The 26,341-nt window shown below is 49.7% G+C and overlaps 3 protein-coding genes across 3 annotated transcripts in view; 1 reads left to right on the top strand and 2 right to left on the bottom strand.

The window, feature by feature from the left end:
* Window positions 1-8,619, bottom strand: part of UBR4 (ubiquitin protein ligase E3 component n-recognin 4) — an 83,044-nt gene extending 74,425 nt beyond the window's left edge. Inside the window, exons 1-11 of the mRNA XM_053997513.1 lie at window positions 8,480-8,619; window positions 4,811-4,908; window positions 3,843-3,946; window positions 3,090-3,219; window positions 2,845-2,984; window positions 2,399-2,501; window positions 1,727-1,868; window positions 1,515-1,639; window positions 709-833; window positions 429-488; window positions 110-300 (exon numbers count right to left, since the gene is read on the bottom strand). Coding sequence (XP_053853488.1) covers window positions 110-300; window positions 429-488; window positions 709-833; window positions 1,515-1,639; window positions 1,727-1,868; window positions 2,399-2,501; window positions 2,845-2,984; window positions 3,090-3,219; window positions 3,843-3,946; window positions 4,811-4,908; window positions 8,480-8,610 — 1,349 coding nt within the window. The 5' untranslated portion in view covers window positions 8,611-8,619. The remainder of the gene's footprint in view (window positions 1-109; window positions 301-428; window positions 489-708; window positions 834-1,514; window positions 1,640-1,726; window positions 1,869-2,398; window positions 2,502-2,844; window positions 2,985-3,089; window positions 3,220-3,842; window positions 3,947-4,810; window positions 4,909-8,479) is intronic.
* A 681-nt stretch (window positions 8,620-9,300) lies between these two features.
* Window positions 9,301-22,949, bottom strand: EMC1 (ER membrane protein complex subunit 1). The gene is made up of 23 exons (XM_053997511.1): window positions 22,818-22,949; window positions 22,586-22,710; window positions 21,699-21,764; window positions 20,429-20,522; window positions 19,690-19,818; window positions 19,433-19,559; window positions 18,956-19,105; window positions 18,123-18,290; window positions 17,721-17,792; window positions 17,236-17,295; window positions 16,910-17,032; window positions 16,584-16,680; window positions 15,773-15,889; window positions 14,720-14,919; window positions 14,318-14,467; window positions 13,824-13,985; window positions 13,463-13,582; window positions 13,107-13,244; window positions 12,595-12,768; window positions 11,806-12,016; window positions 11,256-11,340; window positions 10,630-10,759; window positions 9,301-10,424 (listed from the first exon to the last, which is right to left on the bottom strand). Exons 1-23 carry the CDS (start codon window positions 22,907-22,909, stop codon window positions 10,245-10,247), a joined length of 2,970 nt encoding a protein of 989 aa, XP_053853486.1. The 5' UTR covers window positions 22,910-22,949; the 3' UTR covers window positions 9,301-10,244.
* A 92-nt stretch (window positions 22,950-23,041) lies between these two features.
* MRTO4 (MRT4 homolog, ribosome maturation factor) lies at window positions 23,042-26,049 on the top strand. The gene is made up of 8 exons (XM_053997750.1): window positions 23,042-23,110; window positions 23,507-23,565; window positions 23,667-23,770; window positions 23,866-23,947; window positions 24,158-24,225; window positions 24,947-25,098; window positions 25,487-25,563; window positions 25,755-26,049. Exons 1-8 carry the CDS (start codon window positions 23,083-23,085, stop codon window positions 25,899-25,901), a joined length of 717 nt encoding a protein of 238 aa, XP_053853725.1. The 5' UTR covers window positions 23,042-23,082; the 3' UTR covers window positions 25,902-26,049.
* The last annotated feature ends 292 nt before the right edge of the window (window positions 26,050-26,341 follow it).

The raw sequence follows: 26,341 nt of genomic DNA, 5'->3' as shown, positions 1-26,341 counted from the left end.
GAATTGCAAATAGAGATAAAATTTCACGAGACCAACAAGACCCTGCAGTAGCTGCTTGCTGGGGCTGGTCAGACCCCTGGACAATGCTTCCTGCAGGGGTGCCACATACCCTTTCCCAGGTCCCAGCTTGGGAGACCCCACGCCCTCCTTAGTGCGAGCGATGATGTCTCTGACGCGAAGAGCAGCCAAGGGATCCTTCTCCTTCCCCTTATCAGCCAAGGCCGTGGGGCTGAGGTTCAAGATGAGGAAGAGGCTGTTCAGCAAACACCAAGCCCCAAGCAGCTGGAAGTTCTGATAATGCTATCGTGCCAAAAGTCATGGGGAAGCAGGGAGAAAAAAGCACCAAAAAGACAAAACACCGTCAATCCAAATGCCAAAGTACACCAGCACAAAAAGGGTGAAAAAGCTTCCTGAGATGGAAATCTTACCTCCCCCCCTGCACGGCGTGAATTGCAGATGGCTTGTCCAATCATTTCATAGATTTCAAGCTGTAAATAAAGCCAAAACCATAGTAAGGCACCCCATCAGACAGCAACAAAAATAAAAACTCCAAAAGCAATTGTATTTTACCCTCTACCCTTCTAACTCCTTTACCAGCAATGGCTATGTCCCAAAATCATAACTGTGTATTACAATGCAAATAAATACAAATTCTGTGCTCTTCGCTTGCTGAGGAGGAAAACAATGAACACTCTGTCATTTACTTACACATTTCTGTACAATAGTAGCAGCATCGTTTTCATAATCTTCTTCTTTGGAGCTCGTTGATCCGGTTCGTACCTGTTGGGTGCTGCCCACATGCAGGATGGCCATGCAGGTGGCCACGCTCACACCTCAGGGAAAACAAGTGCAGGGGACATTCTTAGGAAGAGCCAGTCTTGGGACAAAATGTTCCTATTTAGCACATTAAGACAAGTGGTATCGAACGTGTCTGTCAACTTGATGGAGCAGGAATGCTCAGTATTACAGCAAAAGATTAAAAAATCTTTAGTACCTCAAAAGAGTGAAGTTTTACCCTACAGAAACATATGGGAGCAGTTAAAGGAGGTAATGTTTTACCATGTAATTCAATATCATTTTTAAGACAATCTTTAGACTCGAGTGCCACATCTCCTTCAAGTCTCCCCCATACCAATTAAACACCCAGGATTCTGGTGTGCTTAAACCACTCCTGGGAAACAAGGCTCATTTGGGGCTATGACAAATTAAGCTGAAGTCAAAAGTAAAAATGTATTATGCTGTGAATATAAAAAGAAAGAGCAGAAATTACAGGCTGTTAAGAAAATGTTGAGTCAGTCTTTCTTAGATACTGACAGGAACAGTCATTCTTTCAGTCATTTCTTAGATGCTGACAGAAACAGTGGCAGAACATATCAGTAACAATTTCAATATTAACCCTATCACCACAATGTGCTGCATAGCTTCAAAGTAATGAGAAATAAAGGCTACTTCTGGGCTGAGCCTCGAACATGCAGGTAACAAAGCACAGCCAAAACTACTGGAGATCCACTCACCTGCATAGAGACAGCTAAGAGCAAGAACAGTCACATCCTGAAGACGTGTGGGCGTCAGGGGCTCCAGCACGGGCAGGGACAGAGTGTCCAGAGCCATGGTGACATCGATCACCAGCGAGTGGAACCTGCGGGCAGGACACACGGTGAGCACTGGCCAGACACAGTGACCTCCCCCAGGCACAGGGGATGCCCCGGGCAGGGCTGGCACTGACCCGTTGCGCACGGCCGTGGCGTCGGCCACGGTGGCCGGCATGATGAAGAAGGAGTTGGCGGACACGGCGTCCTGGAAGCGGTTGATGTAGCGCAGGAAGTACGGCAGGTTCAGGCACACGCGCAGCAGCTTCTCAGAGCCACCTGGCAACCACAGCAGCAGGGCTGTGTCACTGCTTCAGCCCTAACGGCCCTCGGTAATTGACTTAATTGCTCTTGGTGGTGAGAAAATGCCATCGGAGATGAGGCCATAGGATAAAGAGTGCTTTACAACAGCAGCTGCTCAAGTCTGCAGCCCACACTTGTAAACGGGGGTCACAAAGCTCTGTGTCCATGTTATAGGACACACCAGTCCAGCTGGTGGGACTTGATGATCCCAAAGGTCTCTTCCAACACTAACAATCCTGTGACTCTAATCCACATCTACTCAACAATCCATCCCATAAGGTATTTCATACTGTCCACCTAATTTACCCCTCCAAACACAAATACACTGAGCTCATCTCTGCAATAAAAACTCCATTCCAGCCACAACCTCCCTTGGTGACTGACCAGGCAACTCAGGGAACCCTTTAGGTCAGAGAGTTTCTTCCCACTCAGAGCAGTGAGATGTAACACTGGAGAGAAATTTTTCCAGTACTTTTTTGGGCCCAAGCTAGAAAGCTGATTCTCACCAAGTTCTTGCAGGCTGGCCACATTCTGAGCAATGAATATGCTCTTGGTCTTTGTTGCAGAGGTTTGATCTGTGGCAGCTTGATCCTCACTCTCTCCTTCCACCTAAAGCAAGCAGATACTAAATATATTATGGAGGCACTAAAAAGACACAGTATTTCTCTAAGTCTATACACAGAAGCAAGGTGCAAGAAGCAGCACAACGCCAAACAGCCATGGATGTCACTGAACGTTGCATTCCATGAAAGAAACAAATCCAGTATTGCCAATGCAGCACAAACAGTATTTGGTTGTTTTCCATTTATCTCATGCAAGCAGGATTTCTGTACTTAAGAAAGGTTCTCTTTACATCTATATGGAAAAGTACCACTTGGAACCCTCTGTCCTTCCCTGCACTGGGTTTATAATATTGAAATTCAGTCTGTTTCTGTTTTAGAAGTTTTTTTACCTGTGTCTCTGTTGTGATTGATGGTGATGACGAGACTCTGGGGTTAAAGACTGATGTCAATTGGTTGAGGAAGTTCATCTGCACTTCCTTCTGTCTCAGCTCCGGGCTCACCGGGGAGGCCAATTCCTTCTGGTCCTCAACTGCAGGGAAAATGACAAAGCCCCATTTCAGACAGCAAACTTCAGATTTTCTGTGCCTAACTCCAGTGCTGCAGTGAAACACAGACAGCTGAAGCCCCTCCCTACCATCAGAGAGGGTTTTGACAGTCTGAGGCAGCTTGGCTGATTTCATCATCGCTGTGAAGGTGATGATTTCTGTGCGGTCCAGGCGGCTGCAGCCCGTGCACAGCCCCTTGATCAGCAGAATGAGGTGTTTCTACAGAAAACAGAGATATCAAGTACCATTTAAATTCTCTTGATTCCAATCCCTCCTCCATATCGTTTACTCTAAGCAGATGAATTAAGAATAATGCAACTCCAGCTGGTGGGGCCACTGCAACAGCTCTGAGCCATTCTGATCTCCCCTGAGGACTGAGACACATCCCTGACTGCAGGTAACCCAGGTCACTAACACTGCCTGTGCTTTCTATGGAAAACACCTGGAAAAGCTCTCTCTGCTGTGACACGCCACATTACAGGAACACTCCTCACAGGCCTTCCCTCTTTTACAATCAGGCAAGAAAACATCTTTAAAAACTCAACAGATAGCTGTGATCCAGGTTGTCACACAAAACCAAACCAGAGTGTAGGAAACAAACTGAATTAACCAAGGCTTCAGGTCATCTTTATTTCAAGTTGTGAGTAAGCTTTGATTTTGAGTCTAGAATGCAAAGGGAAGATTCAGCAGGAATCAGAGTCTACCAAAGTGTACACGTTAAATATTTCAAGAGTTTCATTGTTTGCTTTATGCATTCAACATTAGAGCAGGTATTTCAGAATTAGAGCCCAAAGTCCATTCTCACACTGAGGCTGGCCCAGGAGGTCCAAACCTGTGCTCACCTGTGAAACAGCACATGCTTCGTCTGGGTTCTCAAGCCGCAGCAGGGAGAATTCAATCAGGACTTTACACGCAGCTGCCACGGACTGCAACTGGTTTCTGGGTACTGGAAAAAGCACATCCTTGTACTCAGAGTAAGTTTTAAAATAGCCCAGTGTAATAAGCTCCCAATGCTGTCAATAAAGCAGGATGCTTTGCAGTGTGGGTACACACTCAATCTCTCCTGCCTCACACAGATGCAATATAAACTCAGTCTCATTACAATGTAACCCAAGAAATGTCAGCAAAGTGAGGATAATTCCTTCTGCCAGACAGGGGAATTCAGACAGATAAAGCAGTTTCCCCAGTAACATTATTTAATGCTGACAGAAGCTCTGAAGAACATGAAACAAGCTCACAATGCCCATTTTTTTTGTTGAAATTGCTAAATTGTCAGCCAAAAAAAACAGAAAATATTTTGAGTCACAATGTTTTGATCGTTAACTCCAACACAGTAATGTAACTACAGAAGCCCTGAACGGTTTGGGTTGGAAGGGACCTTAAATCTTTAAATCTCATCCTGTCCCACTCCCTGCCATGGCCAGGGGCAGCTTCCACTAGATCAGGATGCTCCAAGCCCCATTCCTAACCCAGCCTTGGACATTTCCAGGGACAGCAGTGTTCTAAGTGCTGAAGGATAATCTAAAAATCCTGAACACTGATTTAAACACTTGACCAAAAATTAAATCAGGTCAATGAATAAGCAGCCAAAAAGGCAACGCTGTCCAGTAGTTGGTGGCCAAATACTCCCATCAACAAGCTTCCCTTTCCATCAGAGTTGACATTTCATGGTACAAAAGCCAGCAATGCTGGCCCTAAAGTCTGATTCAGCAAGAGGGCAAAAAAGAAAAAACAAAAAATCAACAGTTCTGATTTACTTTTACTGCATCCACTCATTATACAGGAGCAAGAGAAGCAAAGGAACACTTACTGAGACCACACACAGTAGTGATGTAGTGTGTGGAAAGTGCAACGAAGGAGGAGTAAAAAGGCTCGTACTGCTTGTCATGGTGCAGGATCTCAGATTCACTGTAAAGGAGAACGGGACAGAGGTCAGCCAGACCCAGCACAGCAGCAGCAGCACCCAGCACCCCAATGTGTCCCGTGACAGGGGCAAGGCAAGGTGACAGCTCTGGGAACACAACCCTCATGTCCCCACGACTGAGTCCTTCAGCAACAGCCGGATCACGGCATCAGCATCACTGCCCACACAGGAAATGTAAGGAAATATTGCACTGCCAGTGTTTCTCCTCCACAGCATCAACAGGTCAGGTTCTACCAACCACACTCCCTGCCAGAGGCTCATTAACCTTTAAGTTGTTCTAAACTCAGCTGCCCAGAGAGCCTGGACTCTGTGTTCTGCTATGCTGGCAGGGTTTGCCAGGCCTGGAGCATGGGCATTCCCTTCCCAGCACGGCACAGAGGCAACTGCAGCTTGTGCAAGTCTGCAAACCAGAGGGATCAAAGCAGGCAACTGCAGAACCACAGCACACACAGGCACAGCACCTCCACCACTGGGGAGGGATCTGGGCAGGTAAGGTAGAGTCCCTGAGGCTTCTCAGCTACACTCACTGGCCTCAGAGATCAGCCTTTTGTGGCAGAGGTGACACCTTAAAGGTGTCCCACCACACCCCACCTGCACAGACACTGAGAACACAAACTGCTCTGCCTCCACACCTACTCTTTGCTCTCATTTTTCCTGTGACAAGACTAAGGGATGTGCATACCTGCCTCATAAACAATCAGTTTACTTTCTTTCACGTTCTTTCACATGCGGTGATGTGAACGAGCAAGGTGGAAGAACAGATTACTAGACTCAGTTTCACTCTGTCTCTCCAAACCCAGCCAGGTTTCTCCACCTCTGGGCCAGAAGTGATTGCTGGAGGGCAGGTGGGGAGCAGAGGGCAGCAGCCCAGGCACAGGCTGTACCCAGCTCCAACCACAATTTCACCATTCCCTGCTGACCTGAACAAAGCCCAGTTTATGCCCAGTCACCTTCCCTTTTTGCACCCTAAGCCACGGTTTCCAGCTGTAACAGGAGGTGCAGCTAGAACAGAAACAACTCTGGAAAAGAACCATTTCTCCACAAAAACAAGCAGAAAGAAATACTTGTCAGCTTTGTAGCTTGATTTCCTAGGTCTGAGGTGTTATTTAGTCTGCCTAAAAAGCTGAAATACAAATAGAAAAATAGAAAATGAAGAGGGAGGCTTTACTGGAATATATTCAACAGTGCCACACGACCGAGTTCCAACACCTCAGGCCTCACCTCACCCTCTCCTGCCAGAACTGCTCTGGTGAGGAACAGGAACGAGCCCAGAGACTGAACATGCAAAGCAGTCTGTGCTCTCTCCTTTTCACACATTAATTTTGCTCACCTACCTCTCAGGCCCAACTCCAAGCCAGCAGCAGTAGATGTATGTAAGCATTGTTAAGAGAACAAATTAGAACAATTTGGGAATAACAGAGTACAGGAGAGGCTGACAGCTCCTAAATTACTGCATAGGTCAAGCTGTGCACCACACAGTGCCCACAGGGTATAAAGAACACAGAGGTGCAGAATCCAGCAGGAGATAGGGATTGGGCAATGGGAGGTTTGAGTTTTACTTAAACACACTGTGGATGTTACGATAATGCAAAGTGGAAAGCAGCAGTCAAGTCACCATCAATCCTTGCAAATAACCATGGACAGAAGATAACAGCACAATCTGGGATGTGCCAGAGTGTTATTCTGAGCACACAGTGAGCTTTAATAGTGACTTTGCAGCCTCTGTACTGTGCTTCATTGCTTAGAGGGGTTTTACTTCCCTGGGCAGCTCATTGCTCAGGCCGAGAGAAGTCTCAGTGTCACTGTACACATTAACCAGCACCAAACCCCAGCCCCTGCCTCAGCTCTGCTCCCCAGTGCTGACAGCCCCAAACACAGCCTGTCCTCAGGGCAGTGGGCACAAAGCAGCATCCTCCTGGGGAAGGCACTGCTCCAGGTGCAGTTCCCCCTGTGGAAACCCCTTCCCCAAAAACCAGCCCAGAGAGACTTCACACACCTGGAGTTCCCCTCCAGCTGCATCTTTCCAAGCCAGCATTCCATCATTTATGTCAAATAAGGGCCTAATTTCTGTCAATTCATGAAGACACCTGCTAACAGGTAACCTGATGATGCTTAAACTTATAAATGAAATATGAGAGTAGTTAAAAAGTGGAGATTATTGTCTTATTTGGAAAAGAAGAATACTGGTGATTTCACTGTCATTGCACCAAGTTTATTTCAGGGGAAATCCAGCCACTTTGGGGTTGGCTGACACCATCAAGAACTTAACAACTGCCTCCTAAAAATAACTTGAAAGCATAAAAGATTTTCTGTGAGAAATCTAAAGATAGATTATTGTTCAGCACAGAAGAGCACAGCTCCAGACATGAACAAGTTGTATTTATTCCTTTGTCATTTAGCACGCCACACCAAGGCATGAAACAAAAAACACCATCCTGCACGAGCCCAAATCCTGCCAGACCACCAGACACACAACTCCAACCCCAGGCAGTGCTGCTTGAAGGCAACAGCCTGCTGTCTCAAGTGGAAAACAGAACCAACATTGCCTCTGAAGGAGGAAACTGCCCTCTCCCAGAACTCAAGTGGATCCACTCGAGTGTCCCTAGGATACTTTGATGGAACACTCCACTAATGAACTTCGGGCACAGGGACAGCAGAGCTGCTCGGGGAAAAGCGACACTGGAATGGTCTCTAAAACAAAGAGTGGCCAAAGAACTGCCCGGACCCATCAACACCGAGGCTGCAGCTCCCGGGGAACTGCTCTGTGCGTGCAGGCACAGAACTCCTCCAATTAACTCTGAATCTGAAGCATCCACTGCACACTCAGCCATTCTACATTAAACAAAACACCACAAGGCTTTATTTTATCACCTTCCTCAGTGCATTCTTTATTTTATGTTTCCTAACAACTTATTGTGGCCGGGGTTGTATCTCTGACTGAGCATGATGTTGTGGCCTTCACATCTCGTGTTTTAGATCATAAAACGAGCTGTAAGTTGAATTAAGTAGCTGCAGTGGGTACTCTTATGCTCTGACTCCAATCTGTGTGGTTAAGACAAGGTAGATTTGATTTGGTTCTGCTTTATTTTGACTTAAAATAGGAGAAGCACTGTAGCGGTAAAGACTTAGAGGGAAGTCTGGTCCCCCAGAGCCCGGCGAGACAACACTTCCCACGGCCCAACCGGGCAAACTGTGACACGCCTGGACAAAAGCAAAACCACAAGAACAGTCCCGAAGCCTCTCGGCGGGCGCCTGTCCGAGGTGCTGCGGCCGAGCGAGCACCCTCAGCCCGTTACGGGGCCCGAGGGCACCTCCGAGAGCTCCGGCCCCGGGACAGCGGGAGGAGCCGGGGACGGAGCTCGGGGCTTTGCCCGGGCAGCCGCAGCCCCGCCGCTTGCCCTGCCGGACAGCGGGCACCGAGCCCGGCACCGGGCCCCTCACACCCAGCCGGGCCCCACCTCAGCCGCCCCTCAGCCGCTCCCGCAGTGGCACCCCCAGCGCTGCCCCTGAGCGGGCGACGCCGAGGGGCGGCAGCCCCCGCCCGCGCTCCCTCACCTCTCGATGACCGAGGCGAGCAGCTGCGGCAGCTCCTTCATGTCAAAGGCCGAGTAAGACGCGGAGAGCAGCGGCCGCACGGCCACGTCCCAGCCGGGCCCGGCCGCGGCCCCCGCGCCGCCCGCCGCCATCTTGGGCTGCGCTGGGCCGGGGGCCGCGGCGCGCACAGCGCCCCCTGCCGGCGGGGCGGCGACCGCGCAACGTCGCGCCGCCCCATTGGCCCGCGGCGGGGGCGCGTGCGCACTGCGTGAGTCAGCAACTTTGGCGCGCGGCGCGTGCGCAGCGCGGGGAAGGCGGGGCGGCGATCGCGCATGCGCCGTGCGCGCACCCCGCCCCCCGCGGCTGCCCCGGGGCAGGGAGGGCTCGGAGCGGCCCCAGAAAATCATCCAAAACTCCAAAAACACCGGAATAGCGAAAAAAAAAACCCGCTTCAAGAGTCCCCCAAAACGCTTAAATAAGGAAACAACTCCCCCAAGTAAATACCAAAAAAATCCCTACTTAAACAGCCAAAAGTCCCCACTTAAGTAGCTCAAAACCCACTGAAATAGCTCCATAAAACCACTTAAACACCCCCAAAATCCATCTCAATGGTCCCCAAAAAACACCTCAATAGCCCCCCAAGATCCACTTAAATAGCCCCAAACCTCCATCTAAACAGCCCCAAAAAACCCACCTAAAGCGCCCCGCAAAATCACCTAAGTAACCCCTAAAAACCACCTAAATAGCCCCCCCCAACCCATTTAAACAGCCGCAAATGCCCACTTAAACAGCCCCCAAGCCCCTCAAATAGCCCAAGAAACACTTCAGTAGCCCAAACCCGCTCCCTGCTCCGCAGCTTTATTTTGGGATCTGAACACTGGGGGGCGCGGGGGGGACACGCGATGCCAAACTGGACCTGAACAATTCAAATCCACAGCGCTCAGAGCCGAGAGGCTCCTCCCCCTGAACCAGCCCGCCTTAACCCCAGTTCTGAACACAGAAAAAAAGCAGGAAAATTAACAAACAAATGGGAAGGAACTGATGTTTTCATAATAAATAAAGAACATGGAGAGACTTTAGGTTCAAATTCTTCCCATCGCTCTGCAGCTTCGTCAGTGGCTCCATGAGGCCGTTTCCCACTGCCAGACACCCAAATCCCAACATTCGTCCTAAAGAAATCACCCAAGGTCTCTTCCTCACAGGAGCAGGAGCAACCCTCCTCGCTGCCAGATGTGGGGCACAGCTGGCACAGCCAACAACCCTCCTCGCTGCCAGATGTGGGGCACAGCTGGCACAGTCAACAACCCTCCTCGCTGCCAGATGTGGGGCACAGCTGGCACAGCCAACAACCCTCCTCGCTGCCAGATGTGGGGCACAGCTGGCACAGTCAACAACCCTCCTTGCTGCCAGATGTGGGGCACAGCTGGCACAGTCAACAACCCTCCTCGCTGCCAGATGTGGGACACAGCTGGCACCAAGGGAGAGCCCAGGATGAGCAGGACACAAATCCTCAGGATTCTCTTCACCAACATCAGGGAGACACTGATTTTGAGGCTTTAAGGGAGATTTGGGACCTTCTTTTTCAGTCAGAACAGACTACAAAAGTCTCTATTTTTCATCTCTTCCGTTCCTCCTCGCGGGAGACACGTGGGCAGTGCAGGTTTTGTTCCTCCAGCAGCTTTTCCTCACAAATATCTTCCAGCCAAATGGAATAGAGGTGTTTGGATCCATCCCTCGGCGGGGCTGGCATCCCAGCCCGGCCCAGCTGCTCCAGGCTGGGCCTCCCTCAGCGCCAGGCCCGGTTCAGCAGCTTCACCTGGGCCAGTCTCTTGGTGATCATGGTGGCAAAGACCAGCCCGAAGAGGACGCTGCTGATCAGCACGTAGTCGTAGTCGTCCTTGAGCACATCAAACTGCTTGGAGGGGTACACCCGCGTCTGGAAGATGTCCAGCCCGTAGGCTACAACCTGCAGGGAGGAGATCAGGAGCTGGGGAGGCAGCTTGGAGCATAAAACCCCAAATAAAACCCCATAAAACCCCAAAATGATTCCCTCAGGGTGACAGTTCCAATGGAGAGGAGTGATGGTTACGCTGTGAGCAGCTGTGTTACGGGAGTTACAGAATTCAGATCCACCCCCAAATTCCAAACTGAGCCCTCTGCCCTGCTCTCACCAAGCACGTGGACTCGAGGCCAGAGGGGGCTGTGTAAATCCCCCTCATCCTGGAGATGGTCTGGTTGTAGTTGATGAACCTCTCGGCGTGGATCTGCACGTCCGGCGAGTACGGGATCAGGTTCTCCTCCCTGCAAGGCACCACGAGACATCAAACCCCAGCCAGGCAGCACACAGCAGGTGCCACCAGTGTCTCCTGATTATCAAAAGCTAACCTAAAGCAGCAGATTTGGGAGCTTTTCCCAGTGCAGATTCATTATTGCTGCAGGATGAAAATCCAATCTATCAGCTGTGTCAGGCTAAGCCAAAGTTTTACAAGTGTAACTCTAAAAAAATCCAGTTCCTCTGACTGCTCCTCCCTGAGAATACAGACACCAGGCTGGTTTAAGGACTGACCTGCTGTAATACAGACAAATGCATCCCATCAGCATAGACTGGGAACAGAAGCACAGAATCCTTCAGGTTGGGAAAGACCTCCAAGATCATCCAGTCCAACCTCTGACCTGAAGGAACTTCCCTTCATTCCGTGCCAAGACAACTCTGAGTCCAGGCAGGACAAGTTGCTCCTCTTCACACAAAATTCAGCCCTCTCCAGAGCCCAGAAGAGAGGTTCTCATCCTTCCCTACCTGCTCTGCTCCGTGGGGATCTCCGGGCGCCGAGGGTCCAGCAGAGCCTTGGGAAGGGACAGGATGGCCCCAGAGGGCAGCCCAACTGTGCATTAAAGGAAAAGCATCTCAAAAATCAGAGAATCCCAGAACAGCTGGGGTTGGAAGGGTCTTCTGGGGATCACCCAGTCCAAACACCCTGCCCAGGCAAGGTCACCAGGAGCAGGTGACTCAGGAATGCATCCAGGTGTGTCTGGAATGTCTCCAGAGAGATAGACTCCAGATGCTCCCTGGGCACCTGTGGCACTGTTCTGCCACCCTCAAGGCAAAGTTCTTCCTCATGCAGGGGTGAAACCTACTGGGTTTTAGTTTATGGCCATTGCTGCTCTGGGTACCACTGTAAAGAATCTGGCACCTCATGGCCATTCCTCACAGCCAACAGGATGCTGGCTCTCCTGGTGCTTATCCCTGCACTCGCAGGAGTCCAGCACAACCCCCAGGCATGACTTCTTGGCAGCAAAGTGCATTTTGCTGGATTTCAGAGCTCCCCTTTCCCTGAGCAGGTACTCACTGAGCAGGTGGCGGCTGGTGATGCCCCGCTCGGTGATGGTGGCCTCCATGGCACTGATGGCAGAGGGGAAAATGTAGGATTGCTGGAGGACCTGGGGCAGAATGGGGCGGTCCAGGGAGCTGAAGGCTGTGGCGTTGTACTGCTCCGTGCCCTCGTAGAGCTCCAGCACCGTGAACTCGTTCCGCCGGGCCTTCGTGTTCCAGTACTGGTACTGCAACGAGGAGTTTCAGGAGTATCAGGGAAGGATCCAGGGCAATCACAGGGGGTGGTCACAAAACTGCCTCCATGCAGGTTCAGGAACTGCCCCGATGCCAAAAAGATTTTTGGTTTTTATACCTTTTCCATATATTTGTAGCTCTGTAGACTACTATTATAGAGTTATACATATAGCTCATTAACTAACTGCAGCACCTTCCTACCCCTCCCTTAGATTTTAGAATAAGCAAACGTTGCTGGAATCTTATTTGGTCTTTGCTCTATAGTGAGCCAAGGACATCTCATTTTCTCCATGTATTATAGACATAATAAATGGGGAGCTAGAAGCTATGGGGGGGCTTCAGTGGGGGCAGAACTGAAAGGGGGGATTACTTCATTCACTGTCCCTCTAACTGGATAGTTTCTGTTAAGTGTGCTAATTTGTTGAACTTACAAAATTGTCAGAATCTTGCATTCCATGTGTATTTTGCCATATTTGCACCATGAACGACCTTCATTACAGGTCATTGCTTTTTATCACTTTAATATGGTTCAGCTCGTGATTTTAGGGGTTCCCCCAAACAAGCAGCTTACCACCACCCAGTTCTCAGAGTGCACCATGTGCACAGGCCCCTTGGCCTTCTTCTGCACAGAGGAGTGGATGATCCTGCCCGTGACCCCGTCCATGAGGTAGATCCCGATGAAGGTGCGCTCGTGGTGCGTGTCCGTGCTCTCGGTCACCACGGCCAGCAGGTTGGGGTTCAGGGACTAGGGACGAAGGAGAAACAGCTGAGACACAGTGCCACAAACACCTTCCTGCTCTTCATCTGGCACTGGGCATATTGTGAACAGATTAGCATGAATCACCTCAAGAAATCAAGCTGTTATTTCCACAACATCAGACTTTGACTGACTTAATTGCTGCACGAAAACGCTTTTGAAAAGAAACCTCCAAAATGAGCGTTCTTCCACAGAGACATCGGTGCCCATAAAGAAAAACTGGCACCACAGGGCAGCTCATCCCAATGTAGCAGCAGGGAATGGTACTGGGATCTTCCCACAGGATAACCCCTCAACAAAAAGCCAACAGAGAGCTGCAGCAGCACCTTGTAGAGGACGCTGCGGTCGCCCATCACGCGGCCCTGGGAGTGCACGTGCTCGTTGGACCTCTTCCCTTTGACAGTCACAATCCTCTGCACCTCTGTGGGGATGGCCACCTCCCAGATCTCCTCTGTGCTCAGGTCCTGCAGGGAAAAAGCATGTGGGAGCTTGGATCTCATCTTCCAAGGACACCATCTCCAGCAGCAGGATGCAGATTCCCTTTCTTTGGGATTTCCCAAGTTTCTTCGGTGCGTTTTGAGGCAGAACATTCCAGTTCTGAGCAAAGCTCCATGAAGGAAAGGGAACTGAGATCTGCCATTATCCATAGGGCATTCAGGGAAGTGCAATGGGCCTTCCATACCTTTTTCAGCCTGAATCCAGAGAGTTTTCCCTGCTCAGCATCAACTAGGTAAAAATAGATGGAATGGGCTATTTCTTCTAACTGGCGAAGGACGTTTTTAGTGGCTGGGAAAGGTGTAACCTGGAAAAGAAGAATTGAAACACAGGTTAAAAACAACTGATACAGACAAAAAAACCACCCCAGAATGAACCAGAAAGATTATTTCTAATGTGTTTATCAAGATAAGGTCTATCTTACCAGAATAACCTCATAGTTTTGCATGAAATGTGGCTCAATGGCATTTTTTTCCATCTTGCTCCAAAAGGGAGAGGAATAATTAACCAGAATGTGAAGAAAACTGCCTCCAGGCAAAGCAATTTACCTTGTACTCATCATCAATCAGGAGCAGCACTTTGGCATAGTCTTGATCCATAATAGGCAGAAGCAAAGTCTGGAGAATGGGACGTTTCAGAACAGGAGGAGCTACTTGGCTTCTCTTCCCAAAGATGGGGTTAAAGACATACAGAAAACTCATCTTGGTTTCCTGAAAAACAGGGCAAGTTTTGCCTCTTGGTTAAGTGAAAAAAAAAAAAAAAAAGGTGTTTTTCTAACTGTTGCTTGCTGGTGTTGACTATTCATACCCTGGGTTCAGCTACTCCATCCTGAAAATATTCTATTTGGACACACACATTTGTCCAAATATTTATTCATAACAACCACAATCATACCCAGGCTTCTGTGTCTGCTTCCCTCCAGATCTTTCTCCCCTGCCATCCCCACATCAGTGACAACCAGATGATGCCCAAGAATGTGGTTTTATTGCCCTGTGCAAGGGCAGATTTCCATGCCCAGTGGAGGGGCAGGAAAGGGCCTCACCTTGTCCTTGACGAGCAGAGTGCACTGGGGAGGGTGAGGGAAATGGGCTGTTGTTCTCTGCACCATCAGCTTGAAGGAGGAGCCTGGTCTCACATTCCTGAGGTATTGCTTCCATAGGATGGTGCCAGAACTGCTCTCAATCCCAAAAAGCTGAGGAGAAACACGTGGGAAAGCCAAAGTTTAGGAAGACATCTCTCCCGTTCAAGCACGGCATCCTCCTCTGTCACATCCCAAAGAAAGCTGAGTCTTAGTCCCCTTTAAAGTCACCACAAACATCCTGTGCATCTTCCCATTATTTCTGGGTAAATAATTTCCCAAGCCTGGCTAAAAACAGGGCTGAGAATTCAGAGCTGAGATTCTTTGCTCCAGCCTAGAAACAGATTCCTGCCCTGGCCTCCTCACCTTGCCCGAGGCAGTGACCATCACCATCATTTTCTGGAGGTTGAACTCATCTCTGGCCAAATTGTCAATGTTAATCTCGTTTTTGATCTGGCTCCGGGGCTTCCTGGCATCGTAGAACATCTTCCAGAGGTGGGCAGTCCAGGCTTGCAGCAGGATGAGCTGGGACGAGAGTCGCTTCAGGAACATTCCCAGCAAACCATCTGCAAGTGGCACCCAGTGACACCAGGAGGGAAAACACACCCGTCCCACCCCAGAGCTGAAACTGTGCTGTCAGACACTGCCATGCACAAACCTGGGGAACTCCTTGCCTCCCCCTCTGCAGTAAGTTACAGTTGCCATTTCTGTGACAGACTCCTGCATTTACCAACCTTTCCCACTCCACACTCATTCCAAAATATGCCCTGATCAACTGAAAGCAAACCTGCATGCAGAGGATTTTGTTTCTTCTCACTGTGTCCATCTACAGCTCCCCCACCTCTACAGAAATCCCTCTGCACTCAGAGGAATTAAAAATACTTAATTCTGCCCAATCAGGGTTTGTATTCCACTTCTTAAAGTAACCAAAACACCAGATTTCAACTCTGTTTCAGCCCCTGAGGAGAGCAAGCAGAGGGGACCAGTGGCACCAGGAAGCATCAGGGAGGAGCAGAGCACACTCCATGCAAGATGGGGTTACCTTGGATGGCTGCATCCAGGACAGCAAGGAAGGACAAAACAAAGAAAAAAAAAAAAAAAAAAAAAAAAAAAAAAAAAAAAAAAAAAAAAAAAAGCTATTGGAAAAGAGTCTTCCAGAAAGAGTCACAGGAAACATTTAGGAGACATGGCCAAAATCCTTCCTACTGCTGCTGACTTTTTTAATGTAACAATGTAATGTATTCATGTCATCTGGATTGGATTTCCAAGGTTTAGACAGAAAAAGGTTTAGTTCTGCTCATTTTAATTGGCATCCATAGAGATTTAAATTAATCTCTCAGCTTGGAGTAAAGAGAAAACAATAAACACATTTATTTAGGAAGGAAAACAAACTCACAGAGGTAATTCTGTTAAACTCACCTGCTTTTTTTCCAAATTCTCCCTCCAACTCAGCTTGTGCGCCTGTCAGAGGCAGATCCACCATCTCCAAGCTCACCACCTCTGCCAGAGACTCCTCTCTGCTCCACACAACTTTTCCTGGAAAGAAATAAGAGCAGAATATTGGAAAAATCAACTTGATATTTGGGAATTGACTCATTCATTATAAGAGTATCTTTCAGTGCATCTCTGAAATGCGAATCACCTCTAAATGTCCCTAAATGAAATGCAAAACAGTGCATAAATATCTAATATAATTAAATTAATTATTTCATAAAAGACAAGTACTTCATACAACAGGAGCCACTTCTGGGAAGAAAACCTCAGAATCAGTAAAAGCAACCTGGTGCTTTAGAAGGGTTCCAGTCATTGAGTCTATTTAAAAGAAGAGATTCACAGTGTGAACTCCTGGATTCCTTTAGAGCCCCACAAAATTCACGTTGCTGAGATGGAACTTTCAACCCTTTCTGCAAATTAACATTTTTGTCATGAGGACCTTTTCTGAAAATCTTTGAGGAAGATCTACACCAGAACTTACACTCTCATCCTACAAAAAGAGTTTTGAAATCTGCAGAAACCCCCTGAAATCTAAATGCTCTGCCCACACAAAACAGGGCAGAATTGTTTGTCCAGGTGAGGGTGAAAGAGTCTCCTGTGTCCTTCAAGGGACTCAGAAGAGTTAAGTTAATTTTTTCAGCTTCCAAGGAAAGTAATGATAAAATACAATCCTTGAGGACACAGAATTTTCTCCTGGTGACTGTTACAAATGGAGGAAGCTGGTTTTGGGAGTCACCTGGCTGCTGGAGGAACATGAGCATGTGGTCTTCTGTCTGCACCAAGGCTCGATAGCCCACAGAGTCATCCTTCTTCAGGAAAACTTGGATATACAGCTGGGAAAAAACAAACAAACAAACAAAAAAAAAAAAAAAAAAAAAGCAAGGAAAACAGTGAGATTAATGATCACATCACCTCCTTGAAGACTGCAGAAATCAGGTGAAACCAGAGCAAAGTGATGCTGTAGTCCCTGGAATGCTTTTCCCCTTGGCTGAAGGGATCCCATCCTGCCAAACCAGGGAAGGGGGAGCACTGCAAGGACTGAAATAACCCCTCCTTGCTCACCTGCTGTGGCTTGGCCCCTCCTTGCTCCAGGCTAAAGGTGATCGTGGTATCCAACAACCTTTGCCCAGTTTCAACCAGGTAGAGGTTTATGTTGTAGGTTTGATTGGAGCAGATTAAAGAATCCTGTAGCAATGGGCAGAAAACAAGGGTTACACCCACACCACACCAAATCCTGCAGCAGAATTCCATGCCCAAAAATTGAGGCTTCAATATATTTTTAAGCTGTATTAGGTTGTACAGCTGGTGTAAGACCTCTGTCATTCTGCTCCTGCAGGTGAAGGAATAAAATGGACTGACAAGAACTTGGGAGCAAGAGCACCCCATACCTGCCTCCGGGCATCCTCCAGAGTGCTGCCAGCATGGAGGCCATCGGAGCTGCCAGGTTTCTGAAGGGAGGATGAGAGGAGATGTAACATGGCTTCAGACACCAGTAAAGCAGAAAATTAGGTTTTTAAGTGTCTGACAAGTCTCAGCTTGCCTGTGATATCAGGCAGGAAAACAGCTCTGTTCTGTTCTATTCTGTTTCTGATAAAAATGAAAGTATGTTTGATAGCTCCAAGAACTGAAATCCTCTGTGGATCAGGAAAGCCAATTCCTTGTCACATGCCCACCTACCTGAAACAGGATATTCACTGAGCCAGCCACAGCCTGAGCTGGACGTACTCAAGCCTTGCTTATCACTGAAACTTATCAAATCCTCCTCTTCCTCAAGGGGCTTCCCATCCCTGGGCCTGTGAAACACCAGTGGAGCCCACCCCCAGTGCACATCCCCAGAGCTGGGCTGGTCCCAGAGGACAGGAATTGTGCTGACCAGTTCACTCCTGCATGTCAGGACAGCGGCCACCGTCTTCTCCCCGGTTGTTGCAAAACTCACCAGAGCTGCCTGGAAAAGGAAAAAAAAATAGCAAGAAATCATTAAAAAACACCCTCAAGAAACACCCAAACCCCACCAAAAAGTACTTGTGAAGTAAATAAAACCACAGTGGAATTAAAAGCAGACGAATTGTCACAACCAAATATTAAATTGTATGGTTTCCCCCAACTCAAAAATAAGAAAGACCTACTTCTCATAAAGATGGGAACAGTTGACCTGCCACAGGTTTTTGAGCCACGATACCCAGAGTTACTGAGACTTTTAAAACCTGTCAGCTGGCCCAGCAGTGTGAAGGACGTTCAGCTGCACTTGGCCCTGTCCCTGGTCTCTCTCAGGTACCTGCTGGAAGTCCCGGAGGTGGCTGAGCAGCCCCTGCTTGTACTGCAGCAGGGAGAAGTGGCTTGGGGACAGCTGCAGGAAGAACTGAGTCCGTGAGGCGCTGGTCACACTGGGCTGAGTGGCCAAGATCCTGGCCTGGAAGTCATCTGCAAACTCCAGCTCCAGGGACTGCAGGGGAGACAAGCACATGTGCTGGGGGAGTCGTCCTTCACTAAGACCAACAGCTCCCTCCCCCCAGCAGCAGTCAGAGACTCCCTGAGTCAGGGGACAGAGCAGGAGCAGGCAAGGCTGAGGCTCCATTGGAGCAAAGCTCAGAAGACATCGATCCAGAAGGAAAAACAGACAAAAAGCTTTCCCATCCTTCCCTCAATTTACAGAGCATGACCCCCCATCTTCAGTCACCCCCCAGTTCACCAACAGACTGGAGAGATGTCACCATAACGGGTCAGGACCAGGTAATAATTGACATGGACTCTCAAGACATTCACAGAAGGCTAATTCACTTTATTAAGAAACCCATTGCTTTTTATACCCTAATTTGCTACAGGTGGATCTGACTGGTCCTTTAATTAAAACACCATCACCATGGGCTAATTAAGAAGCCACCCTTCAGCAAACAAACTCACGGGCAATACAGCTCATTACAAAACACCAGGTGCAGATTGTTTAGAATTCCTTCTCTCCAGCTCCCTAATGTTCCCCAGGCTGATTCTGGGAAAACTGATCCAGCTTTCTCACTCTCTGACCAGGCTGTCACCACAGGGAACCAGTTCCAACTGGAACCAGACCAGTCAGGCAAGGAATGACAGGAATGCTCCTGCAGCAGTGCTCACCTGCAGGGGGATGTGCCTCATGTCCTGCTCCGAGTCCAGGGCGCAGACGTGCAGCGAGCGCGCGGCCGCGTCCACACACACCAGCACGGCCTCGCCCACCACGGCACAGGAGCCCTGCAGGGCCCCCAGCCACGGGGCTGCCACCCTCACCTGCAGAGAGACACAGCCAGGGCTCAGCAGCACACAGCCTGCACAGCACCCACGTGCACACAACAGCAAGTTAAGTCAGTTATTTTTAGCCACAACTGAGAAAAGCTGCCCGTCAGCCTGAGGGTTATGGGAGAATCTTGACTAACAGCTGCCAGTCTAGTTCAGTTTGGCTTTCAGGGCATTCAGCCATGAAATCCCTGGTGTGGGGGCAATGCCTCAGGGAAAGGGAGGGCTCCCCGTGGCACAACAATCGATTTCTCTGCCCGCCACACCACAGGGTTGGAAGCGCATTTGTTCACATCATATCCAGCATTTTGGCTCCGCTACCTGTCTTGTGATTTCTCCATCTTCTACGTTGAATGTCAGCACATTCAGGTGGCTCTGGGGAACGATGCCAACCACGTGGATCACTCCAGTGCCACGGGAATACAGCAGCTCGTACTGAGTGCTCTCACTGCAGGACAGGCAGCAACCATGAAGCATCATCCTCTCACACTGCAGCTTGCAGAAGCACAAGGCAGGTGCAGCCCCCTTCCCTCTGCCCCATGCCAGGGGCTCACACCTCTCCCTAGAGGTGTTCTCACCTTTCTGGCAGGTGTTCCACCCACTTCTGGTGCCCGTTGGACAGGTAGTGCAGAGACAGGGCCGCCTTCTTCAGCACTGCCACGTACTTCACTGCCTCGGGGAGCCCCACCAGGGCAGCCCCCTGGAAACTGAGCACAGGCACCAGCAATTAGGGAATTCTTTTCCTATTTTACCCTGGGGAAGGGGCTGGAGCACCAGGAGAGGCTGAGGGAGCTGGGAAAGGAGCTCAGCCTGGAGAAAAGGAGGCTCAGGAGGGACCTTCTGGCTCTGCACAGGAGGGGACAACTGGGGGGTTTGGGCTCTGCTCCCAGGGAACAGGGACAGGAGCAGAGGGAACGGCCTCAGGCTGGGCCAGGGAAGGGTCAGCTTGGACATCAGGAGGAATTTCCCCATGGAAAGGGTGCTCAGGCCTTGGCAGGGGCTGCCCAGGGAGGTCTGGAGTCCCCATCCCTGGAGGTGTCCTGGACATGGCACTCAGTGCTCTGGGCTGGGGAAAAAGTGGGGATTGGTCACAGGTTGAACTGGATGGTCTGGGAGGGCTTTTCCAACCTCAGTGACTCTGGGATTCTCCACAAGGTTGAGGCATTCAGAAAAAAATCACCCAAAATTTGTTTTGGAACCTGTACATCTGACTGATCTTTCCCTACAATGCCAGCCCAGACTGAGTCCATGACCCATTTCTTCCCTCCCAGACCAGCCCTACAAGGAGAACCAACCTGTGCAGACAGGAAATCCCACCTGCCAGTGTCCAGGGAGGTCTCCCAGTTCAAGCCCCCGATGTTGGTCTCCCAGGAACGCAGAATCCGCCCAGCACTGGACACGGTGATGGCATCTGGAGAGGAGGGGAGGGGACAAGCACAGCGCTGGCACCCAGCACGGGCCAGCAAAGGGATGGGCTCTGCACGTCCTGCCTGTGCTCCAAGGCTGGCTCCACACTCCAGGAGCCCTGACAGCCCTGGCACGTGCCCCTGTGAGAAACAGCTGCTCACTTTTCAGAAATTTAGAAAGGTTTATTAAACCCTATCAAAAATACTACAGAAGACTGAATAGAGAAAATGTTACAGCGCTGGGAGCAGAGGATTTTTCCCACCACGTGCTTACCCACACAGTGGAGGTTTCACCTTTTAACCCTTTAGCCCCCCCAAAGTTCTGTCCATCGACTCCTCCTTCACTGTCCAGAGGTGGAGGTCACTTCCTCAGATCCTGACTGGAGGTCAGCAGTCACCATAGTGACAAGCTGACCCTCCCAAACATCCCAAACCCGCTGTCCCTTGATAACAACTCAGGGGGTAAAACATAACTATAAAGAAATATAACTATAAACCTATAACTATATAAATATATACAAATAAAATAGATTTTTATATATAAATATATAAATATAAAAAGTTTAAATACATAAATATATATTTTAATATATTTTTATATATAAACATATATAAATTTATATATAAATATATCTTTTATATAGATAAATAAATATATTAAAAATATAAAAATAAATATATAAGTACATATAAATATGTATATTTACACATATAACTATAGTTAAATATATTATAGTTATATATTAATAAAATATTAATATATTAGTATTACATAATACAATATATTATTATAATATAGGATTTAATATATTCTTATGTATTATAACGATATAATAATATATTATAATAAAATATAATTATTAAATATATAATATAATATAATATAAATAATATTAAAGTTATAAAATACAATAAAATTACAACGAAATAAAAATTATAAAAATATAATATATAGTTATAATATATATATTTATAACTATATATAGTTATAGCATTTATGTTTACAGCTATATTTAACTATATATTATATGAAATATATAATATACAGTTATCTATAACTGTAAATGTAACTCTAAAACATAAGTAGCTAGAAATCGATCACTCTCCTAACTCAGACCCGCGGTAGCGGTCTGTTACCGGCGGAGTGAACGGCGGCGTTGCTGCGCTGCCCCAGCCCTTACCCTGCCCGTGGGTCAGCACGGCATCCACGGCTCCCTCGGGCGTGCCCCTGTCCACGTGGCGCCACACTGCGAGAGAGAGCAGGGAGAGTCTGTGCCCGCACGGCATTCCTGGGCTCCCGACAGCCTTCAGCCCCGCGCCGCTCCTGAGAAATCATGGCCTGCCTCTGCAGAGGTTCAAAGGAATCCTGTACGTGCATGGCTGCCGAGTGCTGCACTGATCGCTTTTAAGCAGTGCTGTATTCATCTTTTTCTAAGCAGTGCGGTAAATGTCGCTTTTAGGCCAAAGCATAATATGTGATGTAAGATACTATTTGTAGATAGTGCAAGAAATGGGAAAGATAATCAAGAAATTCTTCGCATTATCCTGTTTGGATAGAGATAACAGCAACAAGACACCAAGATCCCAAGAAAAAAATTACTGCCTCCTTATCAAGAACGCTCAGACCTCGAGGACCCAAGAAAATTGATTTCTGAGATGAGGGGGGAAAGCTAAAATTAAGCAGAAACACCCTGGTTTGAAAAGAAATGTTTGAATTATGGATGGAATATATGAATATGCAACAAGCTATTGCTTTTAAGGGGTAATCCTTTGTTAGCAAGGTGTGCTTTGTTAGCAAGGTGTGCTTTGTGGCAGAGTGCAAGAGCGCCCGGACGTCCGCAATTCTTTGCTTTTCGTTGTCTCTTGTTATGCTAATTTTTATTACTATTTTCGTTACTATTAAACTCCAAAAATTTTAACACAAGCGAACGGCGCTTTTCAGGCCGCTCCCAGAGCCAGCCCTCAGGCAGGGCTCTGACCCGGCGGCCGAGCCCCGGAGCAGCGTTAACCTTTCCGGAGAAGCAGCGGCACCCCCGCACGACCCTCGGCCCGAGGCGGCCGCACTCACGGATTTCGCCGCTCCGGGAGTTCAGGGCGGCCACCACGTTCTCCTCGGTAGCCACGACGAGCTTCTTGGAGCCCTGCGAGGCCTCCAGGGAGGCGAACTTGAGCTTCCCCACGTACTGCTGCCTCCTGCGAGAGGGAACGGGAGCGCCGCCGAAATGGGACCGGGCCGGGAGCGGCGCGGCGGGCCTGTCCGCGGGAGAGGGGACCCAACCCGGTGAGACCCCGGCGCTCACCAGTCGAACTTGCCCACTTGGTCCTCGTAGACGGCGGCGGCCAAAGGCAGCAGCACCAGGAGCGGCAGCAGCGCCCGCGTTCCCGCCGCCATGACAGCGGCCCCGGCGCCCGGGGGGCCTTCTGCGCCGCGGGACCGCCCGCGCCGCCGCCTGCGCGGGGAAAGGGCGTCAGCACCGCGGGGAGCGCGCAGGCAGCGTACGGGGCAGCCCCGCCCGCTCCCAGCAGCCCGCGCGCGGCGCGGGGGCCTCGGAGCACGGCGGAACCATGCCCAAGTCCAAGCGGGACCGCAAAGGTGGGAGCGGGGCCCGCAACCGAGTCCCGACACCCTGCCCGGGCACGTCCCTCTCCCACCCCCATTCCTGTCCCCTTCCCTACTCCTGTCCCCTTCTCCGTCGCTTTCTCATTCCTTGATGATCCCATTCCCCATCACCCCCTTCCCTCTCCCCATCTCCTTCATCGTCCCCTTCCCCATTCCTGTCCCCTTCTCCGTCGTTTTCTCATTTCTCTACCCCATCCATCGTCCCCGTCCCCTGCCCTATCCCTTGTCTTTTGCCCGATCCCCATCCCCTTCCCCATCCCTCGACTCCTTACGCATCTCTCGTTCCTTTCTCCATCCCTTTCCCCTCTCCCATCCTTCATTCCCACCTCCATCCCCAGACCTCCCTGACGCTCTCTCCGCTCCCCGCAGTGTCCCTGACGCGGACGCCCCGCAAGGGGCTGGAAGCCAAGCAGGCGCTGATCGCCGAGGTGAGTCTGGCCCGGGCCCGGGCCCTTCTCCCCTCTCCCCGTCCTGCCCGTACCCCCCGCCCCCCGTGCCCGTCCCGGTCCCGGTAACGGCTCCCCCGCAGCTGCGGCGCTGTGTGGACACCTACAAGTACATCTTCGTCTTCTCCGTGGCCAACATGAGGAACAACAGGCTGAAGGATGTGCGGAACGCCTGGAAGCACAGCAGGTGGGCAGGGGGTGGTGCGGGGTGGGGCATGCCCAGGGGATGAGCTCCAGGGCTGACATCTTCCTCCTCCTCCTCCTCCTCCTCGTCCTGGGCAGGATCTTCTTCGGGAAGAACAAGGTGATGATGGTGGCGCTGGGCCGGGAGCCGAGCAGCGAGTACAAGGAGAACCTGCACAAGGTACCTGCTGAGCTTCTCTGCGAGTCCTACAGCTTCACCTGGCACGTTCACATCCTGGAGTAACATCCTGGGGTCACCCTTCTGTGCGGGTTTTAACCGAATCCACCCATGTCCTGCCATGAAAGCTCTGTTGAGTGGAGCAGTGCAGGACTGAGCCCTGCAGGTGACTCCCTGCTGCTCCCCAGTCCCATGGATGCTCCTTTCTTCCAGGTCAGCAAACACCTGAGAGGGGAGGTCGGGCTCCTCTTCACCAACCGCACCAGGGACGAGGTGGATGAGTAAGTACCACCCTGGCACAGCCTTTTTGTTGTCACAAAACCCCAGCATTCCCTGCTGCTTCCCTTAAAGCAGGGATGGTCTCATGGGCCTTTTCCACTTGTCTTTGTCAGCCATTCCTGCAACAGCAGAAGTCATGGAAGGGTTTGGGTTGGGAGGGTACGTGTTGGTGAACTCAATGGGAAGAATGATGATGTCTAACTCTATTTCAGAAGGCTGAATGATTTCTTTATTATAATTATGTTATAATACATTAATATACTATATAAAAGAAGATACTAAATACTACATGCTACTTTCTCTAACTATCATATCTCACTAACTCACAACTCGTAACTCTGTTCTCCAGAGTCCAGACAAAGTAGATCCGATTGGCCATCAGGCCCAAACAATCTACCGTGATCTAACTAAGCGCTCACTCTGAGTAAACAATTCTCCAAACACATTCCACAAGAGAAAAACTAGGAGCAGAAATAGAAATGGTTTTCTCTTTTATTTCTCTCTGTGCACCTCAATAAAAAATCCTGAGAGAGAAATGTGCTTACCACAGGAGGGACCTTAAAGCCCATCTCATTCCACCCCCTTGGGCATTTCCAGGGATCCAGGGGCAGCCACAGCCTCCCTAAGTAACACCAGATCCTCAGGAAGCTGTGCCCCAGTCCCTGTCTCAGCCCAGGGTGTTCCTCCCCCAGCTGAAGCTCTTGTTGCCCACCCCTGTCCCAGGTGGTTCTCCAAGTTCCGGGAGCTGGACTTTGCCCGTGCTGGGAACAAGGCGCCGTACGGGGTCAGCCTGGACACGGGGCCCCTGGAGCAGTTCCCCCACTCCATGGAGCCGCAGCTGCGGCAGCTGGGGCTGCCCACGGCGCTGAAGAAAGGTACAGCACGATTTGGGTCTGGAGAAAACACAGAGCAGGATTTGGGTCTGGAGAAAACCTGAGGGACAACTTTCTCCTTGTGGGGCTGGGGCTAGAACTCCTTCTATCCTTGTGCTGTTGTTCCCAAACTCGTGTCAAAGGCTGAGTAAAGCCCCCAGATTTCTGGGGAATGCCATCCTTTCCAGTGGAAACAACTGGAATTAACCCACTTGGGAACCAGGTGTGGGGTTTTAGAGCTGATCTCACCCATCTCCTTGGGGTGCACTGATGCTGCTTGGGAAGGTGTCAGCTCTAAGGGGTGGTGTTGGAGGGAGTCCTGGCTCTGCCCCCACGTTCCAGGGGAGCTCCCAGTGCCTGGGATCCTATTTCCAGGGGTTTTGCTCTGCAGGAGTGGTGACGCTGCTTTCGGATTACGAAGTCTGCAAGGAAGGGGATGTTCTCACCCCAGAACAGGCCCGTGTGCTGGTGAGTAACACAGCAGCCCTGCTTCCTGACACAAAATAACCACGAATTAATTAACACATCTCCTAAAACTCAGCAGCAATTATTTTGGTTCCTGCTTTGCTCCACTTCCCCCTGGAAGCGGAATTGACTGTTTTGCTAGGCTGGGCACAGAGGCAGTAAAGCAGGAGTGACAGATCTGTGTCCTCTCCTAGAAACTCTTTGGCTACGAGATGGCAGAATTTAAAGTCACCATGAAGTTTCTGTGGAATTCTGAGACGGGAGACTTCCAAAAGCTCGTGGGAGATGAAGCAGAGGAGGAGGAAGAGGAGGATGATGATGATGGCAGCAATGAGGACTAACAGCTTGGACACCAGACAGTTCTATTTTAGGGACAAAAAGAGGAAGATATTTCTCTTCCCTGGGTGCACCTGGACTGGGATGATCTTTATAGGAAATGACCTAACTATGCTTTTTTTATATTTATATAAATATATATGTAAAACTTCAGACAGTTGTTGCTGCTGCCTGTTAGTGATGGTGTATCCTGGGATCTGAGGAAATTCCAGCTCAAACATGAAAACTGGGTAGGAAGGCTCTAAATGTAATGGAATTTTGATATAGCACAAAGGGAAAGATCCTGAGGGTTTGTTATTCTGACACAGAAGAAGATACTTAGCTCAATCCTTGAAATTTTGCCTTATCCCTGGAACTGTCCAAGGCCAGGCTGGATGGGGCTTGGAGCACCCTGGGATAGTGGAACGTGTCCCTGCCCATGGCAGGAGGTGGAACAAGATGAGAT

The sequence above is a fragment of the Vidua macroura genome, chromosome 23 (assembly GCF_024509145.1).
Source record: "Vidua macroura isolate BioBank_ID:100142 chromosome 23, ASM2450914v1, whole genome shotgun sequence".
NCBI classification, from domain to species: Eukaryota; Metazoa; Chordata; class Aves; order Passeriformes; family Viduidae; genus Vidua; species Vidua macroura.
The sequence above is the reverse complement of the archived record's forward strand: the minus strand, read 5'-3'. Positions and strand labels throughout refer to the sequence as shown.

Bases quoted from the DNA above. Each gene is read 5' to 3' on its own strand.
- EMC1 (XM_053997511.1), bottom strand. From the start codon at position 22,909: ATGGCGGCGGGAACGCGGGCGCTGCTGCCGCTCCTGGTGCTGCTGCCT. The intron at 22,711-22,817 runs GTGAGCGCCGGG...TCCCTCTCGCAG, and splicing joins CAAGTGGGCAAGTTCGACTG to GAGGCAGCAGTACGTGGGGA. The intron at 11,341-11,805 runs GTGAGTACCTGC...TTTAATGCACAG, and splicing joins CACCAGCCGCCACCTGCTCA to TTGGGCTGCCCTCTGGGGCC.
- MRTO4 (XM_053997750.1), top strand. From the start codon at position 23,083: ATGCCCAAGTCCAAGCGGGACCGCAAAG. The intron at 23,771-23,865 runs GTGGGCAGGGGG...CGTCCTGGGCAG, and splicing joins AACGCCTGGAAGCACAGCAG to GATCTTCTTCGGGAAGAACA. The intron at 25,099-25,486 runs GTACAGCACGAT...TTTGCTCTGCAG, and splicing joins GCCCACGGCGCTGAAGAAAG to GAGTGGTGACGCTGCTTTCG.